Here is a 27,851-nt window from a genome sequence, read left to right as displayed (position 1 = left end):
TTTGAGATATGTAGATAAATTCTACATTAATTTGAAAATAAAACGTTTAATTTGTGTGATATTTCCCCGTCTTCTCTGTAGTGTACACTATCTTGTCAGTGGGGGTCAGTGTTTGCTATCACTACTGCAGGCAGATAGTCTCGCTCAAGCTAAGCAGCCCCATAAACAATGTTTACACTCTACACTAGCTCTGTATAACGATATAAAGATGTCTCAAACTTCATATAGAATTTGATAAGCTCTGCTGGGATCCAGCTATGGACATGTTTAATAAAGTGACGGCTTTTCTGCAGCAGGCCTTGGAAACAGTAAGTAAACACTGATTTTGAATGTCTTTAAGCTAGCCTGTTAGCTTAGCCTAGCTAATGTAGAACAACTTTCGAGACACTTAAGTTACCTGTTGCACAATTCTGTAAAACTTAAATAAAAGTGTTAGACGTATTTAACTGCTATATATGAACGAAATATGTAATTACATAGACTGTCAGTGTGTTGTCACGACGTTCAGTACTTTATGTGAAGATATATACATTGTCTTAAGTTTAGCTTTTGTGCTACAGTAGTTGAACACATAGTACTCTAAACACCAGACTTGCGGTGATTTACTATGTTTTATCGTTTATTAAGTTCATAGATGTTGTATTTCTAAATAGTAGAGGATATATGTGAGGAGTTTTTATTGATTTCACATTGTTGGGTTTATCATTTGAGTGTATGTTCACGTGGAAGGTGCAGAAATGCGCAAGTCTGGACAAGTTTCTGACAGGAAGAGGAAAAATGTACACACACACATTAATAAACATACATAAAAAAATTCTATACCTAAATCACACCTAAAATTTGTAACAAAATATAAACCAAATAGCAAAACAAGTGTTTTTCTTAATCTTTTGAAAAGTAGTGTTTATATAAAATAAAAAGTCATCTAACTGCTTATCTATGAATTTAACCTCATTTTTTATGCTTATTACTCAAAACCACCTTTATGTTTTACAGTGAAGGATTTAGCATTTACAGGAACTCAGTGTTTAATTATTGTATAGAATCAATAAATTGTAATTTTAGTAAAATTGAAAATACCGTTGATTCTGTTCTGATTCTTACAGAGGGAGCCGTCGATAAACCTGCTGGACTCTTTTGTGGATAACTGGAAAGCAATAACCAACTATTACATTGAAACCACAGGTAAAACTATATGTGTAAAGTCAAGTTAAGCAGAAATTGACTATGCATTTGAGTGTTTATAACACTCAAACATTGAATTATGCCATGCCTTAGGGAAAAAAAGAGGAAAGGTAAAGAAAAAACAAAAGTTTCAATTGTATGTTTGTCTCATGCACAAAGATGAGTCTCGTCCGGTGAAGCAGACAGACATCCCATGGCGGCTCAGACAGATGCTGGACATCCTGGTGTATGAGGAGACACAGCAAGGAGAGGAAACGGGTCCCTGCATGGAGTACCTGCTCCAGCACAAAATACTAGAGACACTTTGCACGCTGGGAAAAGCACAGGTACGATAACACAGCCTCAAGACAGAGATTAAAGTTGTAACTGAACTGAAATATTGTTTTTTTGTACAGTATCCTCCTGGCATGAGTCAACAAGTGATGCTGTTCTTCTCTAAAGTCCTGAGCCAGATCCAGAAACCTGTTCTGCATTTAATCAACATCTATCGGCCCGTACAGGTGTGACATTATCAGTAGGACGACTGCTATCGAATGAAAAAGAGATGCATGAAAATTTCCTGTTGCTTTGAAAAAAATAATAATATATGGGTTTGGAACAATAACTGTTTTTAAAAGCTGTTTTAAAATATAAAATAACTGTTTTATAATAGCTGATGTAAGTAAAATACAAATGCATTCAAAAGTTGATAATATTTTTCTTATATTTTCTTATATTTTTACTATCCAGTAAAACATGAATATTTTGTTTGTTTTTTATCATGATTTGTTTTGTTTATTTTTATCCTGATTTTTATTTTTATTGCAGTGTAGATTTTTAACAGTAGATTCATTATTTTTATGGCATGAAGCATCCATTTTCCATCCATTTGCATGGGAAATTAGGTTGCATTCCTATGAACTGTACCTTCAAAATAAAATCTAATTTTTCTTTTTTGTCACTTTCTGTTGTAGAAACTAGTCCATCTATGTGGACTCCCTGATTCAAAGACTGAAACCGAGGAGTCTCAGTTCCTATTTGCTGTTTGCACTCGTGTCAAAAAAGACCCTTATGTCCTCAACTATATCCTTGAGGTACTTTCTTCATCATGTCTTCTTTCACTACTGTGGTGACTGTCATTTAAACAGTATAGAATGTGAAGCTGTGATAAATGAATAACAAACACACCCACATCTCCATCACAAAGATTACCAAAGACTCTCAGAAGAGGTGCGGCTCTACCTCAGACGAGGCTGTGGAGGAGGGCTGCAGTGGAGCCTCCAGTCCTGAGAGGGCTCCCTCTCCACCATCTCCCTCGTCCAGCGCTGCCTCCTCCTGTTCGGCCCAGAGCGGAGCTCATCCCTCCAGCTCACCTCAGACAGCCACAGGCATTATACCTGTCCTCATGCACCTGGGGAAAAGTGAGGTGAGGCATCGTGAAGAGATGTAGGATGGGTTGGATGTGGAGCTAAACAGAGCTGTTGAGACTTGTTCACGTCAAGTCTGACATTTGAAGTTTTAAAGTTGATTTAAATGCAGCCCAAATGAGCCCATTTATTGTGATTTAGGGATTGTATATGAATACTGTTATCGGGAAAAATACTTGCAGCTTATATTGTTCAAGACTTGTATATATGTAGATAAAACAAAAACAAAAATATTCCTGAAAGTATGTATACCACAATAAAGGAGTTGTTTTAGTAATAGTTTTCACAAAACTGTATGCACATTTGGTGTTTAATTGTTAATCAAACTAAAACTGGCATTCAAATAAAATAATTATACAATTATAATATTTAATGATAATTAAGTTATACATTAAAATGATTTCATTCAACTTATTTAGTTCATGTTTTAGGTTAACGTTAAATTTGACAGGACTAAAAATACATTTAGTAAAATCTTTCTTTCAATTCATCTGTAGACCCTCAAGCTCTCGGTCCCTTGGTTTATCAAAAAAAAAAAAAAGAATAAAAGTAAAGTATTAAGTATTTAATTTATTTTTATTAATTAATATACATTAACTTTGTTTGGTGAAGGCCAAAAAGTTGGCCCCTTGCTTTATCAAAAAAAAAAAAACTTTTAAGAATAAAGTATTTGATTTATTTTTATTTCTTAATATACATTTTGTTTGTTACATTGAAGTACTTAATTAGTAATTATTAATTTTATCTGGTGAAGGTCTAGAAGTTTTACTTTTTTGCAGTTGTGATTTTTGTTTATTTATTCATTTCTTTTTTTTTTTAAGAGGTGAGTCTCACTTTTCAAGTATAAAATGGCAAATATGCAACTTGGTGTGGATAGTTTTTGCATAAAATCTCATTTGTGAACTTCTGTGCCTTTTATTAGATCAGACTAGAATTGGCCAGACAACTGTTCCCAGAGCACTGGAGTTCATAATCATAGTTTTAATGAGACTCTCTGTCCTCTCGCTCTTAGAAAAGTCGTGTTATGCTCAGATCCATGGAGAGTTTGCTGCTTCTGGTCAGTTTACCACAAGAAGACACTGGACATCTGCTGGCTGATGGAACGATACTGTGTCATCTACTCGCTCAGAGACTGACTGAACTTTACTGCCTCATACCCTCATCACTCGACCCTGCAGACATTCACAGCTACTCCTGTGCACAGTGGAGGTGTGTGTTTGCTACGAAGCGATGAAGTGTTTACATTCACTTTATTTGTGGACATGTTTTTTATCTGCCTATTGTAAATATTCATCCTGAAGGTGTGTTGTTGGTTTTGCAGGGATCAGTTCACACAGGACAGTACAGAGGAGAGCCAGTCGTTTCCTGGCAGTGAGAACGTCCACAGGTTCTTCTGCTTTTTGGACTACTGCAATGAGCTCACCAAGGAAGCACCAAGGGTTTGACAAAATCATTATTTTGTGTTGATCACCTGTGCGTGTTTGTTTTAGTTTGAAAAATGTCCTGAATAAAGTTGACTTTGCTGACTGTAAGACACTATTTCCAGTTTCCAAAAATAGCTATTGGTAAAAAATCTAACCGTACCATCCTCCACACAGAGTTCAGCACGCACTAGGACTGCGGTTCAACTTAAATCTGGCAACGCATCCTACAGAGTTTGGCTAATGTATGTTTCTGTCCATGCATACGCATTCTGGCTTCCCAGTACATTACAACAAACAAACGTGGACAAACCATTCACTCTTTGTTCAATGTGAGTGCTGTATGCTCAAATATGACCAGTCATTTAAGCTGTCGTTACCCGGGTGTTGATAGCTCGCGTGCGCAGGTGAGACCTGAACAGCACACATTCGCTATCCGTGTTTAAACTAAACTCATTTAAGCCTTGCTAGTTTAAACATTCAAGAGCCAGAAGACACGAAGATTTATGCGTGCACTCATCCGAAGTGCGCAAACCCGCATCTCAGAGCGTGCACAAATATTGAACTCTCTTTGAAGTGTTGCGCTTGAGTGGACAAATTCACACAAAAGTTATGTCAAAATGCCCATCTTGGTAAGTATTCAAGCAGACATAGTCGGTTGAACGTACTGTATCAGTTTACAGGATCCGTGCGGTCTCTTAAAGTGACAGCGCTTTCATAATATTAATCAAACACCAACAACAAAGAAATCACGCACTGCTCTTGATTGAAAAACTTTTGTAACTTTAATAAAGATTAATCTTTAATGTATACAGTCAAATATGCAATGTTATTTTACATTTGATTACTTTTTTCAATTTCTGTACCTAAAAACTAATGTTAGACCTACTTAAAAAAACCTAAAAAGCACTGTTTATTTTATTTATATCTTTGCTCTATTGTAGTGTAGGGGAATTTACAGTAAAGACCCTCGGACCAGGTGTGTTGAATGAAGACCAGAAGTCAAGAGATTCGATCAAAAAATGAAGAAAATTTACTGAAGATAGTTTGCAGTTTCATCAGCAGAAGTCAGCTTCAATATTCGTGATGGAGTTTGTAGGCCGCTCTGCGTACATGTTCTATACAACAATAGTTATACTCTAACAGAGGCCACTAATTACGTCAATACATAGGTAAGCAAGATTCTGGTTCGTAGATAAACTTAGAAAATCTCCACACATGGACGTAAAACTCGAAGCACATCTTCTAGTGATTATATTTGGTGACAATTGATCAGAGGTCAGACGCAATAGGTCTCTCCAGAGATGTATATCTGTTACCCCGGACATCAGGGTGACAGCAAATGACGATTTCCTCCTAGAGCTCTCTCTCTGCATCTAGCTGCAAAGATAGACATTCACACACATATGCAGAGAACACTTATCTGTACTTCAAAGTTGCTGGGCTCTGCCCTGAATCTTATCAAATATGGTTAACTACACACACACACAACGAGAGCAGCTTCTTAGAGAGTAAAAAGGCAGACTAAAGCCATATTCAACTTATTTTCTAACATGCATAAATGTAACTTTGATCAATTATTATTCAAGAAATATTGTAATTAACATTATTATGAGGGCCATTGTAGATCTGCAATCCATTCCTTCAGTAGTTAGATTATTTGTTCTTTTTTTCTTTATTTTTATTTGACAATATAGTTTTTTCCCTAAACATAGCACATACCGAACCATACTGAAACCGTGACTCTAAAACCGTGATACAAACCGAACCGTGAATAAGTTGAACCTGTTGTGAACTTTTATCTTCTACGAAGCAGAGACCAGGAGACGTTGGGATATCTTTCATACAGAAGTTACTGTTTATTGAGAACTCGCTGTGCGTCGCTGTAGTCATCCAAGTCTAACTAAAGCAGTGATACATTGTAGTTTTAAATACATTTTAGGGGGCAGTGCTTAGGAATGGAGACCAAGCACCTGGGTGACAACTTTAAACAAAGCATGCAAATGAGAAAGACAGACCCAATCAACAACACTCGATTGCATTGATAATCCAATCAGTCTAACGATTCATGTCTGGGCCAGGGGGCTCCGAAAGCCATTTGCAGAACAAAAGATTCGAGTCTGGCTCATTTCACTTACAATAGGAGAACAGGAACTGGCAGGGACCTCTTGCATCTGATGTAGTGATCTGACTCATGTCACCATTTTTCACCTTAAATGTTAAATACAAGGTATATAACTTCTTCAGTTTGTACACTATTACATTGGAATCTAAATTAAACATTTAAATAAATTTGTAATCCCACAATTCCCCCTTTGAGAGTTCTAATAACTCTCACAAAATACAAATTTAGACACTTAAAAAGTTTATTCTTGTAACTTGTGATCGTTACAGGCTCATAGCACTTGTTCTGTGTTGATTGTCTGTAATTGCATGCTGACACAGAAACAAAACATGCAATTATGGTCCGTGAAGTTCTTACGGGTAATAATCTTTTCTGGTTGGAACTGTCATTTCCTCGTGAGAGGCGGAAGTCATTTGCTGAACGAAACACTTGATACTGTGGATGCATAGATAGTACACCAGTAGGAGAAACAACAGCAGAATTGCTATGTCCTTGAGCCACAGCCAGGGTTTACCTAACAAGTCTCCGAACCATGAAGAATTATCTTCAGTCATCTGGTGTAATTTTACTGAAAGATCAAGGATGTCTTGTTGGATATTGTTCAAGTTCTTGGTTGGATCCATTAAACCGTGCAGCATTCAGGGCCGATAATGGTACAGGCTCCCCTTGTGTTGCAAGAATGTAATCCAAGGCCACTCTGTTCTGTAAGATCATCATCTTGTGTGAAGCGAGAGTGTCCGTGATATTGCCCAGGGCCAAAACCGTATCATTGGCTAATTTCTGTACAGAATCCGACAGGCTTCTGACTTGATCGAGAGCCTGCATGACGCCATACGCTGGGATTAATGCTCCAAGAGTTCTTGACCACCACGTTTGTACACAAGTGAGTCCTGGAATGCAGCCATCTTTGTTGGTAGAAGCTGAATTTTGTAGATGTGGAGAATTTGAGGTGGAGTGTGTATTTTCTCTGATAGCTGGTAGAACATAAACCAGGGTGCACCTGCCGTTGAATTGGCTGGGTAGGATGCTGTAGACAGAAGTTCCACATAACCATAAAGTGCCAGTCGGTGGAGGAATCATGCACAACTGATTTATGGCAAAAGTTTCGTAGGGATGGGTTCCGTAGAGACAGTCTTTTAAGTCATTCTCCTCTTCGTAACTGATGTAGTAACGTACACATTGAATTCGGTTCTTCTTTAATCACAAAGCTGCAACGTTCACGAGGAATTTCACCCAGTGTAGTCGATGCTGGAGCATAATTTTCCATGCACCAATAGAACATCCTTGGCATGAGTAGATCTGTCATGATGGGAGTAGCTGAAGTTAGGTTGCAGGATGGTAGTCCAGGAATGCAACACGTAGAAGGTGGAGGAATTGTTACGTTGTGACATGTATCCTTGTTGTATAATCCACTGGTATGATGATCGAATAAGGTACAAGTATCACATTTGGAGATAGGGTGTGCCACCCATGGGATTCCTGCTCCTACTGAAGGTGCGTGTGGCATGCAAACGTTCTTTCCAGCAAACAAGGCATTTCTTGACATATTCATTAGCTCTAAGAATATGTTGTTTCTGGGGTCTACACTTAGCGTGATATCCATGATGGTTAATAATACGACAATCTTGTTCATGTTGATGATGACTGAAGTTTGTTTTTTGAAGATTTTTTTATTTTTCTTTGTTCTGTCTTCTGTGACAGTTGGCTCGGCAGTGGGTCTTGTTGTCTTTTAGAGGTTGTGGCTTCATACGCAGGTGAGGGGGTCGGCACGTATGGGTCTCAGGACAGCCATCATGTGGTATCTGCACAGAGGAAGAAAGAAAACAAAAAGACAGAGCAGTATTTGTTCTAAAGACTGCAAACATTAGGGTTGTATCCTCTGTTCAATCTGAGTCTGCTATTGTTGTTCCTTCTTTCCCTATTTCTTAATTCACGAGACACCTAAAGAACAGTGAGGTGAGGGTGGACTAGTGGATGGGGAAAGGCCTATGAGGGTGTGTTCACCACAGGGTTGGCCCCCGAAGCCTGTTGCATCCGGTTCTTCCCTGGGTTCCTCACTGGTCCATGTGTCCTATCCTATCCCTGTAGGTGGTGTGCAAACTTTAGTGTGTGACATCTCCATCCTCTAATGGAACATCAGTCATAACAAACATCATAACCCAAAGAGGATAGGTGAGTGACTGTGGTGTGCTGTAGTATAGCTTTGAAGGCTGTGAGTGTACTTAACTAGCATTCTCTCAGTGGAAGGAAGTGACAGTAACCTTCCTGTAGTTTTATTTACAAAGAATCTTTCAGCTTTGTTGTACATTACTGGGGAATTAAGCACTCACAGCCCTAACAGTTAACACCTGAGCAAACTGCTCCAACAGTTCGGTGAAGCGGGAGGGGCTGCTTCAGAGTACCAAGTAGACTGAGTAGAAGCTGAGTAAAGCTGTTAATTTCTCCTAATGTCTTTTGCTTTTCCTACACTCTTTCATCCAGTGTCCAGGTTTACCACAGTAATAACAACTGCCCTCCTTCTTAGGACACTTACGTTTCTGTCGGTTCTCTGTGTTGACCTTAAAGGACGCTGCTGCAATCTTTACTCTGGCTTTAACATCAGAGTCTCTTTCCCAAGTAGCTAACCTGTCCAAGCTGTTTTGCAAGCTTCCAGTGGACCATGTTAGATCTAAGAACGGCAAAGCTGATCTGTACTCTGATAAAAGGCCATCAAACCATGTTCGAACTAGTGGTCCTTTGTCATCAAGCACACTTTCAGAATCATCCACTATTCCACTGTAAGTTACAGCTGACTGACAAAACCTTTCAGTGTATTCACTCACAGTTTCTTCTTTCCTTTGCACACAGTTAGTGATTCTGGACCAGTCTATCTTGGGTCCTATGATATTCTTTAGAATTTTCAAAACACCTTCTCTCAAATCGTCTCTACTGGCATGTTGTAGTTCAGAAGTAACAGCAGACTCAAAACTGTTGAATTCAGATTCAGTTAGAATTTGTGACATCAGCTGTGTGACTTCTGCTAACGACATGTCGTGAGACGCATTTTTGGATCAATGCTCTTCTAAATTCAGAAAAATCTGTGCGTGCTGAGGGTAAGCTCTGGGACAGTCTCTATATCTTTAGGTCCTAGTGTTTTGGCAACAGTGTGTACTTGCACAACAGAAGAATTGAGAGGAACACTTTCAGTTTCCTCAATTCCCTGAGATCTAGCGCCACATACCTTCACTGAATCTACAGGCACATCAATTACTGATTGGATGGTTACATCTGTTTCAAAAAAGCTTGTAAGTCAGGATAATTGTTCTCCGCTGACTAACTTCCACATCAGTTTTTCTGAAGCTTTGTTGTGGTTCAATTTCTTAGTAAAATAGGATACTCTAGCACGGAGCTCTTTGTTCTGTTTCTCTAGCTCTGAGTTACGCTGAGATTGTTGTGTAGCTAGCGCTAAACCAAATTCTCTGTGGCAGCAGATAATACCTTTCACATTGTTCTTGCGAATACATGCTCCTAATACCTTTTACACTCATCTACAGACCAAGTCTTGTCTGGATGGATCTCATATTTCTGCGTTAGTTCTTGTCTAACTTTCTCAGTGATTATTAGGTTCATTTGTTCCCCTAACAGTGTTTTGAATTCACTATCTGACCACAATGGAGTCGCAAGACCATCCTTTTCTGTTGTTTGAATCAGCCTAGCATTCCTTCTAACCATTTTGTACGTTTCTTCTGTACCACACAAACAAAACACTAAAACTTCTCTGATCAACAGAGGGTACATTTGTTAACACAGCTTAACTATTGTTAACTTTGTTACCACATAATCAAAAACACTAAAAACTTCTCTGATCAACAGAGGGTACATTTGTTAACACAGCTTAACTATTGTTAACTTTCCAAATTACCAACACGTCACACTTAACTTCCCTGTCTACAAGGACAGAGGATAAACCAAAATTATTAGCCTGAAATGCTAACCTTCTCTGTGAAAAGAGGATAAACCAAAATAACTAGCACGTAAATGCCAATCTTCCCTGCCTACACAGAACAGAGGATAAAACAATATTAGCACTTGATGCTAAACTTCCCTGCCTGGACAGAGGGTAACTTCATCTCTAAAAGTTCATTTTTTTAGAGGAAAACTTAGTTAACCAAACCCTACAGCTGTCTGTTAACTCTTCTCTGTCGGCGCAGAGGATAAACAAATTTGTACTGGTCTTAAAGGTTCTTTTGGATTAGAGACAGCACTCACCATAACCTTGGTTGAGAGAAAATTCAGTCTGGAAATCTTTGTTCAGCTTGAAGTTTTCGCTGGATTCCAAAAGATGCAGTCTGGAAGCAGATCTTTGTTTGAGCTTGAAGTTTTCAAACTGGATTCAGGTGAGGAAGCTGGAACTCCATCCGGTCATGGCACCATCTGTTGTGAACTTTTATCTTCTACGAAGCAGAGACCAGGAGACGTTGGGATATCTTTCATACAGAAGTTACTGTTTATTGAGAACTCGCTGTGCGTCGCTGTAGTCATCCAAGTCTAACTAAAGCAGTGATACATTGTAGTTTTAAATACATTTTAGGGGGCAGTGCTTAGGAATGGAGACCAAGCACCTGGGTGACAACTTTAAACAAAGCATGCAAATGAGAAAGACAGACCCAATCAACAACACTCGATTGCATTGATAATCCAATCAGTCTAACGATTCATGTCTGGGCCAGGGGCTCGAAAGCCATTTGCAGAACAAAAGATTCGAGTCTGGCTCATTTCACTTACAATAGGAGAACAGGAACTGGCAGGGACCTCTTGCATCTGATGTAGTGATCTGACTCATGTCACCATTTTTCACCTTAAATGTTAAATACAAGGTATATAACTTCTTCAGTTTGTACACTATTACATTGGAATCTAAATTAAACATTTAAATAAATTTGTAATCCCACAAACCGTTGCACCCCTATAGTCCACTAGCTTTAAACAACCTCAAAATAACAGTAATTGAGCATTACAAATTATTATAATTTGTTCAGATTTAATAATAAACTTTGACAATACTTCCAAATAAACAAATTCAACTCTACCCATAAAATCTGGTCCCCGTTGCAGCTTTTTTGTGATATTTGAAGGCTGCTTTTTGTTGTATTTTCTTCTTCTTTTTTTAAAGTTTTGTTTCCTTTTTGATTTTGTGATGTTTGAAGGCTGTTTTATAAAGTTATATTTGTTTTTGCTTTGTTTTATATTTTGTTTTGTTAAATTTTTTTGTTTTTGTGATATTTGAAGGCTGTTTTTACCTATTAAGCTCCCGTACCCATTAAGCACACTTCCATATTCAAGATCAGATTATAAAAAGAAAAAATAATTTATTATCCTACTTGATGTCTTAACCAATTGATATGTTTGTTACTATATACCTCCTATAATTTCAAGTCAGATCATTGCACACTGAGATATGAGTCTCCATGTGTTCACACTGTCTGGCGGCCATTTTGAAAGCTGTCTAAAAACTTTCACCAAAAGAGGAGCCCCTTAAATGTGCATTTTTAAGATGTTTAAGCCGTTATTTTGGGTAAGTTTCACTACTTATTGTAAAATTAAGAGATTAATGTTCAGAGTTTTGCATATTATAACCTGGAACTTGGATGTGGGAAATAATTACATCAGATCCAAAAGATAGTTTTAGCAACATAGCGCAGATGCTACAGAACACAGTTAGCTGACTAGCTGTATAAGATTGTGTGCTACGCTAACATATTACTTCACAGGCATTACTGGCTTGTACTTTTACATCCATAATATTATACATTGACAGTTAATTGCTGGTCTGTGGTTTTACAGTGCTGTAATTTTTAAAATCTTAAAAGGTGCACTGCTATGAAAATCACACAGCTTCAGTGTGACATCAATAAGAAAAAGTATAATTTCATAGATATTGTTAATAATAGTTGTTCATATTAAAATATGTATAAACTTAATACATGACTAGACTATTTATTTAGCAAAAATCCTGTCTTTTAATAAATATTACATGAAATTTATTAAAAGTGTTGCTGCTCCAGTTAAGCTGAACGTCTGTAAATACTTCATAAACATACTTTAAATATTAACTGATGGTTGTCACTTTAAGTTAAGTTAATCGATTTTCTATGGATTCTGTCGACTCAAATCTGCAGACTGGCTCTGATCTTTGGCAACTATAGCATCAACTTCTCCAGACTGTAAATCTGTGGAAAATCAGGGCAAAAATCATGTAGTGTATTCAGCCTTAAGAGACTATAGATAAGTTTACATCCATTTAATAAGAGGCTTCATAATGAGGCTAGTTTCTGTGTTCATCCCCATGAATTAAATGTTTTATTGATTTGTTTTATTTGATTTTTGAATATGTTACTTAGCTGAACATGGACTAGTCTAGATGTTGTAATGGGCTTAGATGGCACTTCATTATGAATATATAACTGATCGACTTGAATGCCTTGTTGCTTGATTTTAGTGTTCTGTTTTTTTTTGTGATTGACTTTGTACCTTCAAAAAATATATATTTTTACAATTATTCTTTAAAACGTTTCCTTAAAATAAACAAAAATTTTTAATAAAATATGATGTGAGCTTAATGGGAACAGGGGTGTGCTTAAAGGGTACAAAAATGTACCCATTAATCACAGCCAGACTTTTTGCATTTAATGATGTATATCTTAATTGAAATGCTTTGTCATTTAAAATAAAATGTAATATTTTTGTGTGAGAGATTAATATTTTATTTTAACTTTTTGTACTGAAACCAATGTCTTGTGCACTAAAAATGTCTCAGTGTAGATTTTGGTGAGCTTAATAGGAACGTTTACCCTATTAATTTTTTTCAGTTTTTTTAACAATTATGATTTTTCATGTTTTTTGTTTTTATGTTTGTTTTGTTACTTTGTTTGAAAGCGGTTTTAAATAAGTTATTTTTTAAATTTTTTTGCTCTTAGTTTTTGTGATGTTTGAAGGCTATTTTAAAGAAGTTGTATTTGTATTTGTTTTTTACTTAAAAAAAAAAGTTTTTTTGTTTTATTTAATTTTTGCTTAGTTTTGTTTATGTGATGTTTGAAGATTGTTTTTTTAAGTTGTTGTTGTTTTTATGTACTTTTTAATAATTAAGATTTATGGTATAAAAATTGTGTCATAATGATTATAAACATATTGCACATAATTATGCATATGTATTTTTTTTCCTGTAGGTACTTGGTGTTAAAATGGCCAGAGCAATTCACCTTCAGTGGCTTAAAGGAGTCATTCAGCCTCATCTGCTTCAGATGTGAGTAGAAAACATTAATCAGAATTGTGAGCTTGCAGCATGACAGGAAGTGTAATGCTCATTTTTAAACTCTGGTGGTCCAGGTCAGAGGTTGGGATCCTGGTACACACCGCTCTGCTGTCCTGTTCTGTACGTCACATACGTTCTCCTGCGCTCCTGGAGGAACTGGTTCAGTTTCTGCTGGGCAGCGACACACATTGCGAACAGCGACAGGACACGCATTCACACATTCTACGTTACCGCCTTATTGAACACTGCAATCACATCTCAGATGAGGTAACTGAGTTAAATGATTAATACATTTTCACTGTTGATAGCATCACTGTGTGTTACAATGTATCTTTTGCCTTTTGTTAGATCAGTATCACAACGTTGCGTCTCTTTGAGGAGCTTCTACAGAAGCCCAGCAAGAGCATCTTAACCAATCTGGTGCTGCGTAACCTTGAGAAGCGCAGCTACAGGCTGCCCGGGTCCGGGGTCACGGACGAGAGACATGGAGTCGAGAGTGATGTCCTGGAAGAGTCTGAGTGAGCAGAGAGACTGAACACAGATTCTCTTACTTCTCAAGGTGGCCTATCGTTGATTTCTCACTGTGTTTCTCCATCAGGGAGCTGGAAGAGGATCCCTTCTTCACAGACATGTATGAAGACAGTGGGTTCGGAGGCCAGGAGCCTCTTCTGTCTCTGCCCAGTGTCAGAGAGAGACATAATCCTAGTGCGCACACACAAGTTGCTGACATCGTCAATAGGTATCATTTGAAGACAATTAACTTTTTGTTTTTAAAGTTCATAGTAGCATCATTACTGTACTGCACTTACAGTACTGTGAAAAAGTGTTTGTGCCCAGTCTGGTTTTCTATATTTTTCTATATTGTTACACTAAAGTTCAGCAGATCTTCAACCAAAACCTATACATTTTTTATTAATTAATACTTTTGCATGCATTGAATTGATCAAAAGTGAAAGACATTTGTAATATTACAAAACACTTCTATTTCAAATAGTGTATATATATATTTTTGTTTTGTTTTGTTTTTGTCAAGTATGTCAAGTATGACACTACATTCTTGGCCAAGATTATACGGATATCAACACATTTACAGAGTGGTCAAATATCATACAGTTAATTGGTCTTGATGATATGTTTGGTGTTGGTTTATTACTAGTCTGTATATTGATTCTAATTTGTTTTTAATTTTATTAGCTTCTTGTGTTTAGTGCCCCAAGAAGCAAAAACATCCCATCTGGTGCAGGGAGCAGGATATGACACATATGTTCATGATGCACACAAACTGGTGAGTTGACACACTGAAAACAAAAACCAAAATAAAAGCCAGTGTTTTTGTGTTACGTACTCCGGTGATGTGTGTTACTGTGCAGTTTTACTTCATGCAATCAGTCAAGCCAAATGTACAGCAAAAACTGTTTTTCAGGTTTGGTTTTCAAATATTCTGACACTGAAACTGTCCTCTCTTTCTCTCACTAGTTAAAAGAATGTATTGCTCTTTCACGGGACTGGAACTGGCCAGATTCTGCCAAAACCACTGAATCCAACCCGGCTACAGACTTCTATGAAGGGCATTTCCTGCAAATCCTGTTTGACCGGATTGCACGCATACTAGAGCAGGTAGAGTAGTAGACCAAAATAGATTTTCATTTTATCTTGTCTTAATTTTGCTTTCAGCATTGCATGCAGAATAGTAAAACGTGCAAAATTATGACTTTTTGTCAGGATAGATGGCTGAAATGCATTTGAAAAGTTTGATAACTTATCTTAATACTTCATAGGACCTGTAAATTAAATGTATAGTCAATAAATGAGAAAATATTTTAAATATTTTAGTTAATTTAGTTCAAACAAAAATTTTCTGTATTTTTTTTTTTCACTGTATTTCTCAATTTGTTACCCTATGCCAGCCGTATGAGCTGAATCTTCAGGTGACGTCAGTTCTGTCCAAGTTAGCCGTGTTTCCTCACCCTCACCTGCACGAGTACCTGCTGGACCCGTACATCAGCCTGAGCTCTGGAGCGCGATCGCTCTTCTCCACTCTAGTCAGGGTGAGAACCGTGTAAAAAGCTGCCAGTGTGTTAGAGAAATGCTTATGCTGTTGTGAATGAAAGCTTGTTGGCCGATGTATCAGCTGCAGACTTTGAACAGCAGCCCTGTCTGCCTCATTATCAGGAATAAATATAAGGCATTGTGTTTTCCTGCAGGTGATCGGGGATTTAATGCAGAGGATCCAACACATCCACAATGTGACAGACAAACTGATGATGATCAGGAGACAGCTGATGGGACTGGAGGAGGAGACGATGTAAGGCCCTGTTTACACTAGTGCGCCTTCCTTTTAAAACGGCGTTTACTGATATATATCTATGGGTCTGTCTATAAGCATGGTCTTATTGTTTACACGCTCGTCAAGGATACGCATAGAGAATGTGGGCAGCCACGCCATTGCTTTCAAAAGTCTCTGTTTTGCTCCGTTTACACTGAAATGCAACGAACTAAAACCGGGTCTGCAGCATTTTCAAAAGTCTCTGTTTTCGACAGGCATAATCGTAGCAAAAGTTGTGTTTTAAACGAAAACGCACTAGTGTAAACAGGGCCTAAGACTCGTGCAGAAACATGCCTCTTGTTGCTAAGAGACACTTGATAAATGTAAACAATGTGTTCTAAAATCAGCTCCAAATTTTAAACAGGTTTGATACTCTCCAAATGTACCCACTTTACACTTCAAAATTTTCTATGAAATCTGTCAACTCGAATCGGCAGACTGGCTTTGACTTTTGGCACCTAGCTTTGACTTGTCCATTTGCCAATTGGGGCAAAAATCTGGGTAAAATTTGTGTGGTGTATTACTGCCTTAAACACAACAACATTGTGATGACAATTTTTAGGTGAACTGTTCCTTTAAGAAGCATTCATAATGTGGAAATGTCAGGCTGACTAAATGTTTTGACATTTTTTTTATACTTGGGTCTGTTCTCTCTGTCAGGGTGGATCATGTGACCCTGATGAAAGGTGTGATAGTTCTGGAGGAGTTCTGCAAGGAACTGGCTGCTATAGCGTTTGTCAAACTACCCATAGAAGAGCAGTGAACTCATGATGCTGAAACCAAAGACAATACAACGGATCAGCACCCAACAACATCTGCTGGAGGACTCCATCACTGGAAGAAAGTGGATTTGCACAGAACTGAGTTAAGTGGCAATATCTATAGATATACAAGTCACTTTTGATTAATGTTGTCAGAGAGGAGTCAACCTGTCTGATGGCAGTTTTGCCCAAGATAAAATATTAAAAAAATTCAGACGGGTGCTACAGGATTTCACAATGACTGCGTGATGTACGAAGTCGCTTATTCTCCACAGCGGCACATCTTGCTGTATGATTACATTTCACTTTGTGGAAGCAATAGAAAAAAATATTTCTCTCTTGCACAATATTTAAGTTTTTTACTATATATTCTATATTTTATAGAAATTTTAAGGCCCAATCAGTCAGTTCCCTCTGTAAATGATTTTTTTTTTTTTGCATTCAGATATGCTATTGAAAACCTGATCTCAGATCAGGATTCTAACACTATCAATTTTAGGCTCCCTCTTCAACTTTTCTTTCTGAAGTACAAACTGGAGTTGTTTAAGTATATCGTAATGGTGTAATGAAAGTATATCATTATTTATCTTTAATCTACTTTCTAAAGCCTGTGAATAATTAGTGTTGTTTTATATTTCTGTATGTTATATGCCTGAATCAAAGGGCCAGAGAGGTACACAGATTTGTTTGGTTTGTGTGGTTGTGATTTGCCATTGGCTGGTACTCACAACTGATCTTTATTTTCTATAGAGGTCTGACATCTGTACGCAATACATGCTTAATTCTGTTGTCACAACAATAAACTCCTAAAATATTCATGCAGATTTCATTGCATCAAATGTCTCTGTGGTCTCAACTCTTTTAAATGCAGTCATGATACAGAAACTAAATATAGCTTCTTGAAAAGTTTTGCTGCACAAGGTAGTTTTTTGATGTTGTGAAACAAAAAATAACTTATGATAATATGAATGTTTCCATGTACTATGTTTACTAAGACAAAACCATCAATAAGGGTCCACGTGATACTGATTCTGAATTTTTTAAATTGTTTATATATAATTCATAATGTGACAACTTTTTGAGTGAAACTGGATATTAATTTGGAAAATTTATAGCAGGAGACTTGATTGTTTATTAGGAATTAATTGAATTGTGTGAAGTGTAGTCTCTATATGGCACATGTTTGGGTGGGAGGAATTAAAAAGAAAAAGAAAAACTTCAGTCAAAAATGAAAGTTACTACATTTAGATTTTTAGGAATATCAAACAAAATTTGCTCTGGAATAACATGAAGTGATTATTCACAGTAAGACTGGAAACATGTATAATTAAAATATATAGCCTCAGTATTGATTTATTGGCATGTCTTGTTTTTTGTCAGCTGTGTATAAGAATAACACAACAGCTTTTGTGACGCCTTCCATTATATCACAAAATATTATTAACTTTAGAAGGACATAAGCAATCACATTTTAGTATGCAAATGATTGCAAGAAAGACCAATTGAAATTTCATATGCAAATATGAGTGATTTAATTATTAATGTAAACATTTCTACACTTTACACTTGCTAAAACATTAAAAATAGACACCACAGTTCATAAACAAACCAAAAATAAGAGACCATACGTAATGCCCAAATGATACAAATGATTTGCCTACACCAACAAACAAAAGTCTGTTCAGCAGGATGGATTCTGATTGGCTGCCAATGTTTTTATCATTAATCAGCTGGAAAAAAAGTTGTTTTGAAAGTGATTCAAATTATGTAATTCTTCTGTGCCATTGTTATTGATGTGATGTGGATGCCTCTATTCTTTTAGATTTAGAATTTAACCATTTTTTTTAACTATATCGTTGCCGTTATAGTTATCGTACTTGGTGTCCCAATTGTAAGTCGCAATTGTAAGTCGCTTTGGATAAAAGCGTCTGCTAAATGACTAAATGTAAATGTAATGGTGTAAGCCAGCATTAATGAGGTTTAGGTAAAGTTGAGGTAAATTTGCTGTAATAAAACCGTTGACAGCAAAAATATACTTCACAGCACCATGAGTGTTAAATGTCTTCAGTAAAGAATCCAGGAGAAGCTATTCTGTTCCCATTCATATGCTTTGAACAGGCAGGACAGAGCCTTCCTGAATCTTCTGCAGTATCTCAGTCCTCAGGCTCGGATTGGTCACTTCATGCCATTCGAAACCAGCATTCTCTGGTTTGGGTGGACTGCTGAGACTGATCTCCTCGTCTTCCTCCTTATACTCCAGCAGCACGAGAGTGTTTAAACAGACTCCATCGGTTTGGCCGGGAGCTCCCCCGTTGTGCTGCACTCCCAGAATCCCACAGGTGTTCACACTTAGCTGCTCATAAATGGAGGGCATGCAATACTTCACCAGCTTTTTTGCAGTGAATGCAAGAGTTTGTGCTTCGACGGAGGCCGCAACAGGAAGTTGGGAGTCGTAGCTCAGCAACAGCCATATGCGTTCTTCATCACCATTATCAGGGTTAGCGTTGCTGGAGGTGAATGCGAGAAGAAGCCTTTGGCAGACGACGTCACAGGGAAAGTCGACAGGGTGTAACTCTGAGAACCAGGGACTTTGACGATATCTCATCCCAGCATCAATGAGGGTGAGAATGTCACGTTTACGGATATTCATAGGCAGAGATTCGCGGTCGTACCACTGAGCTTGCAGCGATTTGGCGTTTTCTTCTTCTGGCGTCTTCAGAGAGCCCCCTGGTGGATGGAAGAAGCAATGAGTGAACCACTGAGTAACTGTGTGACAATTATATAATTACATTAACAAGCAAGTTATAAAACCTGTTTTCTCTGCTAGAAAAGCAAAGCGGATCCAGCTCGGCCCTTTTTCTTGAATCTGCAAGCAATGTGATTGGCTGACAGTCTATTCCCGCCTCCTCTTTCACCTCTCTCTTTAGGGATTCTTCAATACTTTCACCATCTTCCATACGACCTGCAGGGAGATACCATGAACCAAGACACACTGCCTTTGCCTCCTGAATCAACAACACCTCGTTCTGTAAAACAAAGACACATGTGCACAACTTAAAGCTACACGATGTAACTAATAAAATACATAAATGGTTAAAGTGGTTAAAAAAAAAAAAAACCTGCAAGCATCTTGCGGAGGAACGTTGTTTTGGTACACATACATGATATCAATCAGAGTGGATAGACAAATAAATAACACCTTTTTATGTCATTTTTAAAGATTCACTAAACCTTAAAACTTCACATTACATACTTTTCTCTGATGTAACGTATGTAATTTTCAGTCAAATCTGTCCTGAGAAGTTTATCACAGTGTATTTGGGTGAAGACATGGCATAGTTACATGATGTAGCTTTAAAGCATTTTTCATTGAGAAAACATCTACTTTGCATGGATATAAGAACATATTGTACATGTATTTTGACTTAATTTGTAACTCTTATGAGCTCAAAGCCAAAAAAAACAACTTTATTCTGGAATACTAATCTGGACCTAAACCTTTTGGAATAACCACCCTGCTGAAAAAAACAATAGAACCCTGCCCAAAACACAATAGAAAATGTAATGGATTTAATGGGAATTGTATTGGTTTTAATGGAAACTATAATGGTGTCTACTGGTATGTGATGGATTCTATTGGTGGGATGTTAAATCCTATGGAAAAATGCCCAAAACACACTACAAAGAGGAATTTTGTAATGGTTTTACTGGAAAAAGCTAATGGTTTATAATGGTATTTTAATGGAAACCATTGGCATTTCTGTGATGGTTTCTATTGGGCTTCTATTGTTTTTTTTTTTTTTTAGCAGGGCAGGTTTATTGATTACTATAATGTATGTGATATAATTGTAAATAAAGGATTTAAAATGTAGCATTTGGCTAAATTGTGAAATTTACAGCAAGACAGTTAATTAGGAAGGCCAGTTATCCTTACTTAGGCTATTTTTTAATTCACTCATTTTGTATTTATCACATGTTTTAAGAAGCTTACCAACGTTCTATTGATGTTACTGGAAGAACGTTTGTTTATAACTTTGAGAGAACCTTGCCAGAACATTAGCCAAACTTCTGAGAACGTTCCCTGTTAGCTATGAAAACCGAATTGTTATTTGGGAGGATGATTTCATAAGACGTTTTCCAAGCACTATGTAGCAATTTTGACATTACCTTAGAGTTGAAGATGACCGCACAGACAGCAAAGCATGTGTTTTTGCGTGTGACTGGCTTCTTCTGTTCAGGAGCGAAGTGAAGCTCGGTCACCTCCAGTCCCTCTCCCTTCAAAAGCCTCTCCGCCATCTCCTCCAGGGACATGATGAAACCACCTTCAAAAAGACTCTCTGAACATATGTAGAAATAATGTCTATTAATAATGTCTATCGTTACTGTACATTTAATAATATTGGTTAACGTCTGTACAGACATGTCAAACAACTCCTCAGACCTGTTCATTTGAAGTTTCTCGCACACATCTTAAAAAAATTATGTTTGAATAAAAGTCAAAACCGAGAAAATTTTGTTTAGAGGGTTTGATAACCAGAAATCGATTGTTTTATCCGTCTTTATTAGAATTATTTAATTCAGATAAATAACCATGTGCGGTGGAATGTCAACCGCGAGAAGTAAACAAGTTTATTCAGAACGTAAACAAACGCGTATTTTATTTTTTATATAATTTCATTCTGTAGAGAAACACAACAAAGTTTATAGAAGACTTGCCTGATGTTCGCCGTCACAAAACATGAAACATAGTCGTCTCAGGTTCTCGTGCACATCTGCCGTTCAGAACCATAATGACTTTCCCTTTCGACTTCACCTGATTCCTGTTTCCGGATTTTCCAACACATGAACTACAATGACTTTCATCAAACGAAAGCCATTATGATTTCTTGCCAAATCTATTTGGATAATCTTGGACAACACAGTTGCAGGCTGTGAAAATTCTTTCACTCAGACATTTTCCAAATACTCTTTTAACAAACTGATTAAACTAGTAGAATTAAAACTCCCATCAACGTTACTTCAATAATATTTATTACAAAATATACAGCAGGATAGGTCATATAAAGTATAAAGCAAAGATCTTAGTTATTTTTCCCGAAATAGTGTTTTAGACACTTTTAAAATATATACTTTAAATAAAATATTAAAATGTGTGAAAGTGATTCCAAACACTTTCCAAGCAGAAGGCAAACAAACCTTTCCTCATGCACATTATGATAAATAACTGATTGATTTTAGAATTGATAATGTAACTTAGAATTGCTTATATAATTGATTTGATAAAATAATAACCAAACTGGCTAAAATGGAGGTAGAGCTCTTTTCTCAGAGGTAACTGTACAACCACACGGCCTCTTAAAACTATAATATCTGTAGTATAGTGTGAAAAGTGAAAATATTTGCAGTACTAGTTAATTTTTAATGTGCAAATATAAAAATAAACATAGATACTTTGAGGCTGCAATACCCAACAAAGACAGACTTAAGATATAAAGTTTCCTAAACTCATTTCATATCATAATTTATCATTATCATCAAACATACACCCATGTATCAAGACTTGAAGAGTTCTTTTACAAAAACAGATAACTCTTTTTTTTTTTTTAATGTTCAAAAATCATGTTTTTATGCTGCATTTCAATTAATATCAATCAAACTGCAGCTGGGTTGTTTTGATTAAATAATAATAACTAAACATACTGCTAACACAATAAAAACATGATTTATGAAAATTAATAAAAACAGAGTTATCTGTTTTTGCAAACAAACTCTTCACTTTTTCCTAACAGCATCCATTTGTATTAAAGTGTTCATATAAATGACTGAGGTGAAGTGCTATGACAGTGCTATGTGTTTGATCAAACAGTGCTGACCAACAGCTATTCCCTGCCTAAGTATGAGTCTCTTGTGAAAAAACACACTTCAGCATATTTTTAAAAAGTGTACCTATTACAGAAATAATATACTTTATAATAATACACTTAAGTGTGAACTAAACAATGTTTTGGACACTTTATTGCATGTTATCTATATTTTAATGAAACTGTATTATAGTATATAAATAAACTATTTATATGTAACTTCATGATTATATTGTTTTTGAAATAAAGTATACTGCCAAATGTACTAGACTCTCTGAAAAAATTGGTACAAAAGCTGTAACTGGGGTGGTTCCCTTTCAAAAGGTGCAAAAATAAGGGGTAAATAAGGTGCTGTCCCTGTGACAGCTTTTGTACCTTTTTTTGTCATGCATTTAAATGTGTTCGTAATTACACATTTGTAATAAAGTTGCATTTTAGTACACTTAAAATATATTAAATTGAAATATAATAACACTACACTTAAAATTCTTAACACTTTTTAGTATGTTAGTTGACATCAAAATAAGTGTCTCTTAAAGTACACTTAAGTGTCCTTATTTCATTAACATTATATCTGCAAGTAATATAATATTTGAAGTACACTACAAGTGTGCAAACAATAATTAAGTGCATTTCCTTTTCGCAAAGGGTTACATATTCAGAACTTGAACTGCCTATTTTTAAGAAACCTATTATAATTGCAGCTGTATAGTGAATTAATATTTGGATGAGATGAAGCACACATCTGAAACTGTGTATGGCCACTGAACATGCTTTAGACACGTTGAGCCTTGGTGCTCATGTGGAAGATGCAGGTTCAATTCTGGTCCTGATCCTGATCCTCTACTAGGGTGGCAGAGCCTCAGTATAGACTATGAAGAGGCAGAACAGACTCTCTTTAATCCTCTGTATTATCTTTGCCCTCAGGCTCTGATTGGTCACCTCGTGCCATTTGTAAGCGTCACCCTCCAATGGTGGTAGGCTGCTGTTTTCAGCCCCGTCCTCTGAATTTTCCAACAACACAAGCGTGTTAAAGCAGATCCCGTCTGTTTTCCCTGGAATTCTCCCATTGTGCTGCACTCCCAGAATGCCACATGTGTGAACTTGCATAGATGACGAAGGCACGCATTCCTTGACCAGTCTGTGTGCAGCTCGTGGGATTGTGTCGAATGCATTAACTGATACTGCTATAGGAAGACTGGGCTGAGAAGTGGCATCGTTGCTGCTCAGCAGCAGCCACATACGGTGCTCATCGTTGGTGTCTGTGTTACCGTTGCTGGAGATGAATGTGAGGAAAAGTCTTTGGCAGATAACCTGACATGGGAAGTCAACAGGTTGTAACATAGGGAACCAGGGATTTCGGCGATATTTTATCCCAGCATCGATGAGGGGCAGTATGTCACGTCCCCGAAGAGGAAGTGGGGACTCGCGGTCCCACCACTGAGCTTGAAGGGATTCAGAATCTGCTTCTGCCGTTGTCTTCAGAGAGCCTCCTGGTAGCACAATGACATAAAATAACTTTTTTCCTTGTTGAAAAGTATTTGCTTTATAAATCACTTAACTGGATAACTACTGAACATTTTACCTTTTGAAAAAAATAAACAACAGAGGTAAAATGTGTTGGCTTATTACAAATTTAGAGTAGAGATCGAAAAAAAACGAAAAAAAAAAAAAATATATGTATTTTTTCAATATATATTGTTATTATTTTAAATATTAAATATTTTAACCAGATGATTTAAATAGCTCTCTTTGGAAAGAATTAATCATTCTGGAATGACTGAAATTATTTTGTCAGGAGTGTTATTATTAAATATTAAAATGTATATATATATATATATATATATATATATATATATATATATATATTTTTTTTTTTTATTGAAATAAAAGAAAACAAAAACAATCTGAAAAAAAAAAAACACTTTGAAGACTTTGACAATTTTTTTAAAATGTAAAAAAAAAAAAAATTGGGGTTTACTCTTTACAAAAACCAACTTAAATCATTACGTAAACAGAGTTTTATAAAAACTAAAAATCTCTTTCCACTCAAGTTTTCAAAGGCCATTTTCCCACAATTCAATATGACTATAAAATGTTAATAATTATGACTTTATTGTGGATGTTGTTAAATATATTAAACAAAATAAATATTGTAATAATGCTACTCTACTGTAAAAATAATTTTATTTTACTGTAAAATTACAATACTAATATTTACGTCTTAATTTCTTCATTTTCAAATGGTTTACCATTGAGCTTTTGGTTTGATGGGTTGCCTGCAAATAGCATCTCAGAAGGGCTTAATTCACAGTAAAAGGCCCAAGTCTTTCTGAGGAGTTTAACAGTCGCACTATGACATATTGACATGACATAAAAATACTATTTTTTTATTTTTTATTTTGTTTTGCCCTAAAATCAGTCACTGATTCAAACCTGTTTCCTCAGCAAGGAAGATGAAGCGAACCCACTTTGGCCCTTGTTCTTGTACCATCAGCAGTGTGATTGGCTGGCAGTCTATTCCTGCCTCCTCTTTGACCTCCCTCTGCAGCGCCTCTAGAATGCTTTCACGCTCCTCCATACGACCCGCAGGGAGATACCATCTGCCATAACACTCCCTCTTTGCCTCCTGAACCATTAACACCTCATCCTGTATGACGCAAACCAACACACATGCACAACTTTTGTGTCTAGACAAGTTGACAAATAAACATTCAGAAATATTTAACACAGGTATACAAATAAGGGAGAGTGGGGTAAGATGTGTCAGCTGGTAGGATTTTTCAAATTTGTTTTGGTATACACTTATGTTCATATTTTCAAATCTATCCTGGAAATCCCCCCCCAAAAAAAGAGACAAATCTTTCAATATCTGGATCATGTCAAAGATGACCAAGAGGGTTTCTGTTTAATAAAATGTCCTGAATATTTGGAGAGTTATTTTAATTTTTTTTTAACTGGTTTTTGTGAAGTGTAAGATAAAACCCCTTTAATTTTATGCCTTGCTACCAAACTATTTTCTGCCAGTGAAAAGAGAGAACTGTCATGCTCGCAGTGAAATTCAACAGCTCATTAGTGGAACTAATTAAGATACATTTAGCTGAGGGCTGTCTGTAATAAACGGACACTGGACAGACTCTAAAAGACATAGAAAGAATGTCACCATCTTTACCTTTGAGTTGAAGATAACTGCGCCGACAATGTAACACACGCTTTTCCTCAGTGTGACAGGCTTCACTTGTTCAGGAACTGAATCAAACTCTCTCACCTCCAGTCCCTCGCCCTTCAAAACCTTCTCTAGGTTTTCCTCCAATACTTCTGCCATTGAATCCATGCTGGAGCTGCCTTGATTCCACTATACAACATAATGAATATGATTATTAAATAGTGGCTATTTCAGATACAGTGACTGCTTACAGAGACAGTAAGTTTAAACATCATCACACTTAAGAACCAAAGCCTGCTGCCACTGAAGAACCTTTTAAAGTGCCACAAAACAATGCTATTTTTTATTTCTTTATTAATCTAAAGTAAAGAAATCACAAACAAATACACTGATCTGCAGAACCTCTGCTGTTGGATTTAATAACTGGGATTATAAACATATTTGGAATTATAAGATTACAAAACACGTCCATAATAACAAACTGGCTTGACCACGCTTTCATAATTATCTATGAAGAAATGAACCTAACCTGGTGTTTACACGTAAAAGTTAGCGAAGCAGGATAAACATCCGTGAAACAAGTAAAGTCACCCAAGATAATTAAGCTCACTGTTATTAAAATATAATTCACGCACGTCAACTTTTTAAAAAAAACTACATTTATATTAACCTAACACCTCCCGTCGTAAATAAGAAGAAAAATACACTGAAAGCGAAGCATAGATGTGATTCAAAGCATCAGCTGTTGGAACTCTCGCGATAACACGTGACACTCATTTGAGGGGCCGAGTCAAACTACACTACTTCGTTTCGTTTAGTTCCTTAATAGTTCACACTCATTTTTTCTTTGCTTCCTTGGTGACAATTAATAGATTACCTTGACGTAACTGTAAATAAACAATAGTTGTTTCAAAAGGGGAAAACGTCGCAGTTATGTTTCATTAGTACAAGAGTTAAATGTACGTGTAGTTGTTAGACAATCCCTAACTAAAAAGCAACAAAAACAGACTAGTGTACTACTTTAAAAGGCGATTTTTGTTTTTCCTTCCCTTAGTACCTACTTTTGCTAGCGGCCGAAAGTAATTAAAAAGCACATGTGCATTAGTGGTGGTTTGTATTGTCATAGCAGGCCAACGTAAAGGGTTAAAAAGGCAAACAGTTTAGTGGCGCATGCTCGGTTTCGCTCTCTACAGAAGGGGCTCATTGGCGATGCGAGTCCGAGAGAATCGACTAATCCAAAGATTTCCAAAAGAGAACTGAAACAGTACCATTTTCTGCCATACAAACACACCCGGATAACTCCATAACAAACTTATTACACAAGGAGAAAGTGTAACAAAATGACCAGGTAGCTGAAACCGTGCGGAACATTTTTTTCTCCACGGGAACGTTATGTGGAGAGGGCTTATTGCCATTGCTTGGAGGACAACGCCTGGATAAGGAAGAGAGGACAACATTTGACGTTACTTCGGGACGGCAGTTTGTTCAGGATACTTTACAGAGATGGTGAATGCAGTTTGTTGTCGTCTCGCTAAAGGCGCCTTTATGTGGCTGATGCTCCACGCGCTCATCGACTGCAGTGGAGGTGAGAGACAGACACCATTGCGAGTCACCTAATGTCCACAACACTTCCCAGTGTTGAATCTTTGATATAAGCCATTTTTGTTCACTTAAAATAACACTAGCATATAGGCACCGCTGTGGCAGTTCGTCTTAACGTGTTCCTTAAAACTAAATTGTAACTAGCTATTGTTACTAGTGCGCTTTTAGTAGTAGTGAGTAATCCTAATATTTTTTTTAGTTTCACTATTAACTATTCATTAGATACTAGCATTTATTCCAAATACTAGTATCTATTTATTTACTCAATAGTATATAAGTATTTATTATCTGTTCGTTAAAAATTGTCTTGTTATCTGATAACAAACTACTATATTTTGCCATTGAATTCTATTATTTGCAGAATCAGTGGTCAGCTTTTCACTTCCAACTGGTTTTGTTTCAAATGTTACTGGTCACTGTTTAGGTTTCAGTTTTCCAAATGGACACTGAACTACACTTGTGTGTGTGTTCCAGTTTTTGCTAGTAACTTTTTCTTTTCTTTTTAAAATGTTACTAGCACAATTTTTTTGTTGTTGTTTTTTAACTGTAAATTAATAATTCTGAGTAACTATTACATATTAGTGATGTGATGCAGAAAACATGGACAGAATCCAGTCATAAAAATTTAATTTACAGTATAGTGCGGAATATCACTGAATTTGGCAAATTTTGAATGAATAACTCAAAAGAAGGGCTGTGCTCATCAT

General features: G+C 36.6%; 3 protein-coding genes and 1 pseudogene across 4 annotated transcripts in view; 2 read left to right on the top strand and 2 right to left on the bottom strand.

The window, feature by feature from the left end:
* The first annotated feature begins 96 nt into the window (after positions 1-96).
* On the top strand, positions 97-17,331 carry fhip2b (FHF complex subunit HOOK interacting protein 2B). Its single transcript, XM_058785336.1, has 17 exons — positions 97-308; positions 1,107-1,185; positions 1,345-1,511; positions 1,581-1,685; positions 2,139-2,258; positions 2,372-2,590; positions 3,604-3,800; positions 3,913-4,030; positions 13,343-13,419; positions 13,503-13,695; positions 13,777-13,946; positions 14,027-14,167; positions 14,623-14,713; positions 14,905-15,045; positions 15,336-15,476; positions 15,633-15,733; positions 16,415-17,331. The coding sequence occupies exons 1-17, from the start codon at positions 258-260 to the stop codon at positions 16,515-16,517; spliced, it is 2,214 nt and encodes a 737-aa protein (XP_058641319.1). The 5' UTR covers positions 97-257; the 3' UTR covers positions 16,518-17,331.
* A 175-nt stretch (positions 17,332-17,506) lies between these two features.
* On the bottom strand, positions 17,507-21,457 carry LOC131545190 (8-oxo-dGDP phosphatase NUDT18-like; annotated as a pseudogene).
* Positions 21,458-21,555: 98 nt separating this feature from the next.
* On the bottom strand, positions 21,556-26,290 carry LOC131545191 (8-oxo-dGDP phosphatase NUDT18-like). Its single transcript, XM_058783773.1, has 4 exons — positions 26,072-26,290; positions 25,549-25,731; positions 24,813-25,026; positions 21,556-23,869 (listed from the first exon to the last, which is right to left on the bottom strand). Exons 2-4 carry the CDS (start codon positions 25,708-25,710, stop codon positions 23,223-23,225), a joined length of 1,023 nt encoding a protein of 340 aa, XP_058639756.1. The 5' UTR covers positions 25,711-25,731; positions 26,072-26,290; the 3' UTR covers positions 21,556-23,222.
* A 134-nt stretch (positions 26,291-26,424) lies between these two features.
* Positions 26,425-27,851, top strand: part of adam9 (ADAM metallopeptidase domain 9) — a 37,701-nt gene continuing 36,274 nt past the window's right edge. The window contains exon 1 of one of the 2 annotated variants that reach the window (XM_058784971.1): positions 26,425-27,127. In XM_058784971.1, the coding sequence (XP_058640954.1) occupies positions 27,046-27,127 (82 nt within the window). In that variant the 5' untranslated portion in view covers positions 26,425-27,045. The remainder of the gene's footprint in view (positions 27,128-27,851) is intronic. The other variant, XM_058784970.1, reaches the window with a different exon arrangement.

Source organism: Onychostoma macrolepis, chromosome 08 (assembly GCF_012432095.1).
Source record: "Onychostoma macrolepis isolate SWU-2019 chromosome 08, ASM1243209v1, whole genome shotgun sequence".
Taxonomy (NCBI): domain Eukaryota; kingdom Metazoa; phylum Chordata; class Actinopteri; order Cypriniformes; family Cyprinidae; genus Onychostoma; species Onychostoma macrolepis.
Note: the sequence above shows the minus strand (reverse complement) of the source record. Positions and strands in the feature narration are given on the sequence as shown.

Bases quoted from the DNA above. Each gene is read 5' to 3' on its own strand.
- LOC131545191 (XM_058783773.1), bottom strand. From the start codon at position 25,710: ATGGATTCAATGGCAGAAGTATTGGAGGAAAACCTAGAGAAGGTTTTG. The intron at 25,027-25,548 runs GTAAAGATGGTG...TGCGTCATACAG, and splicing joins CAGTTATCTTCAACTCAAAG to GATGAGGTGTTAATGGTTCA. The intron at 23,870-24,812 runs GTTTGAATCAGT...TTGTGCTACCAG, and splicing joins CTTCCTTGCTGAGGAAACAG to GAGGCTCTCTGAAGACAACG.
- fhip2b (XM_058785336.1), top strand. From the start codon at position 258: ATGGACATGTTTAATAAAGTGACGGCTTTTCTGCAGCAGGCCTTGGAA. The intron at 13,947-14,026 runs GTGAGCAGAGAG...TTTCTCCATCAG, and splicing joins GATGTCCTGGAAGAGTCTGA to GGAGCTGGAAGAGGATCCCT. The intron at 15,046-15,335 runs GTAGAGTAGTAG...ACCCTATGCCAG, and splicing joins TTGCACGCATACTAGAGCAG to CCGTATGAGCTGAATCTTCA.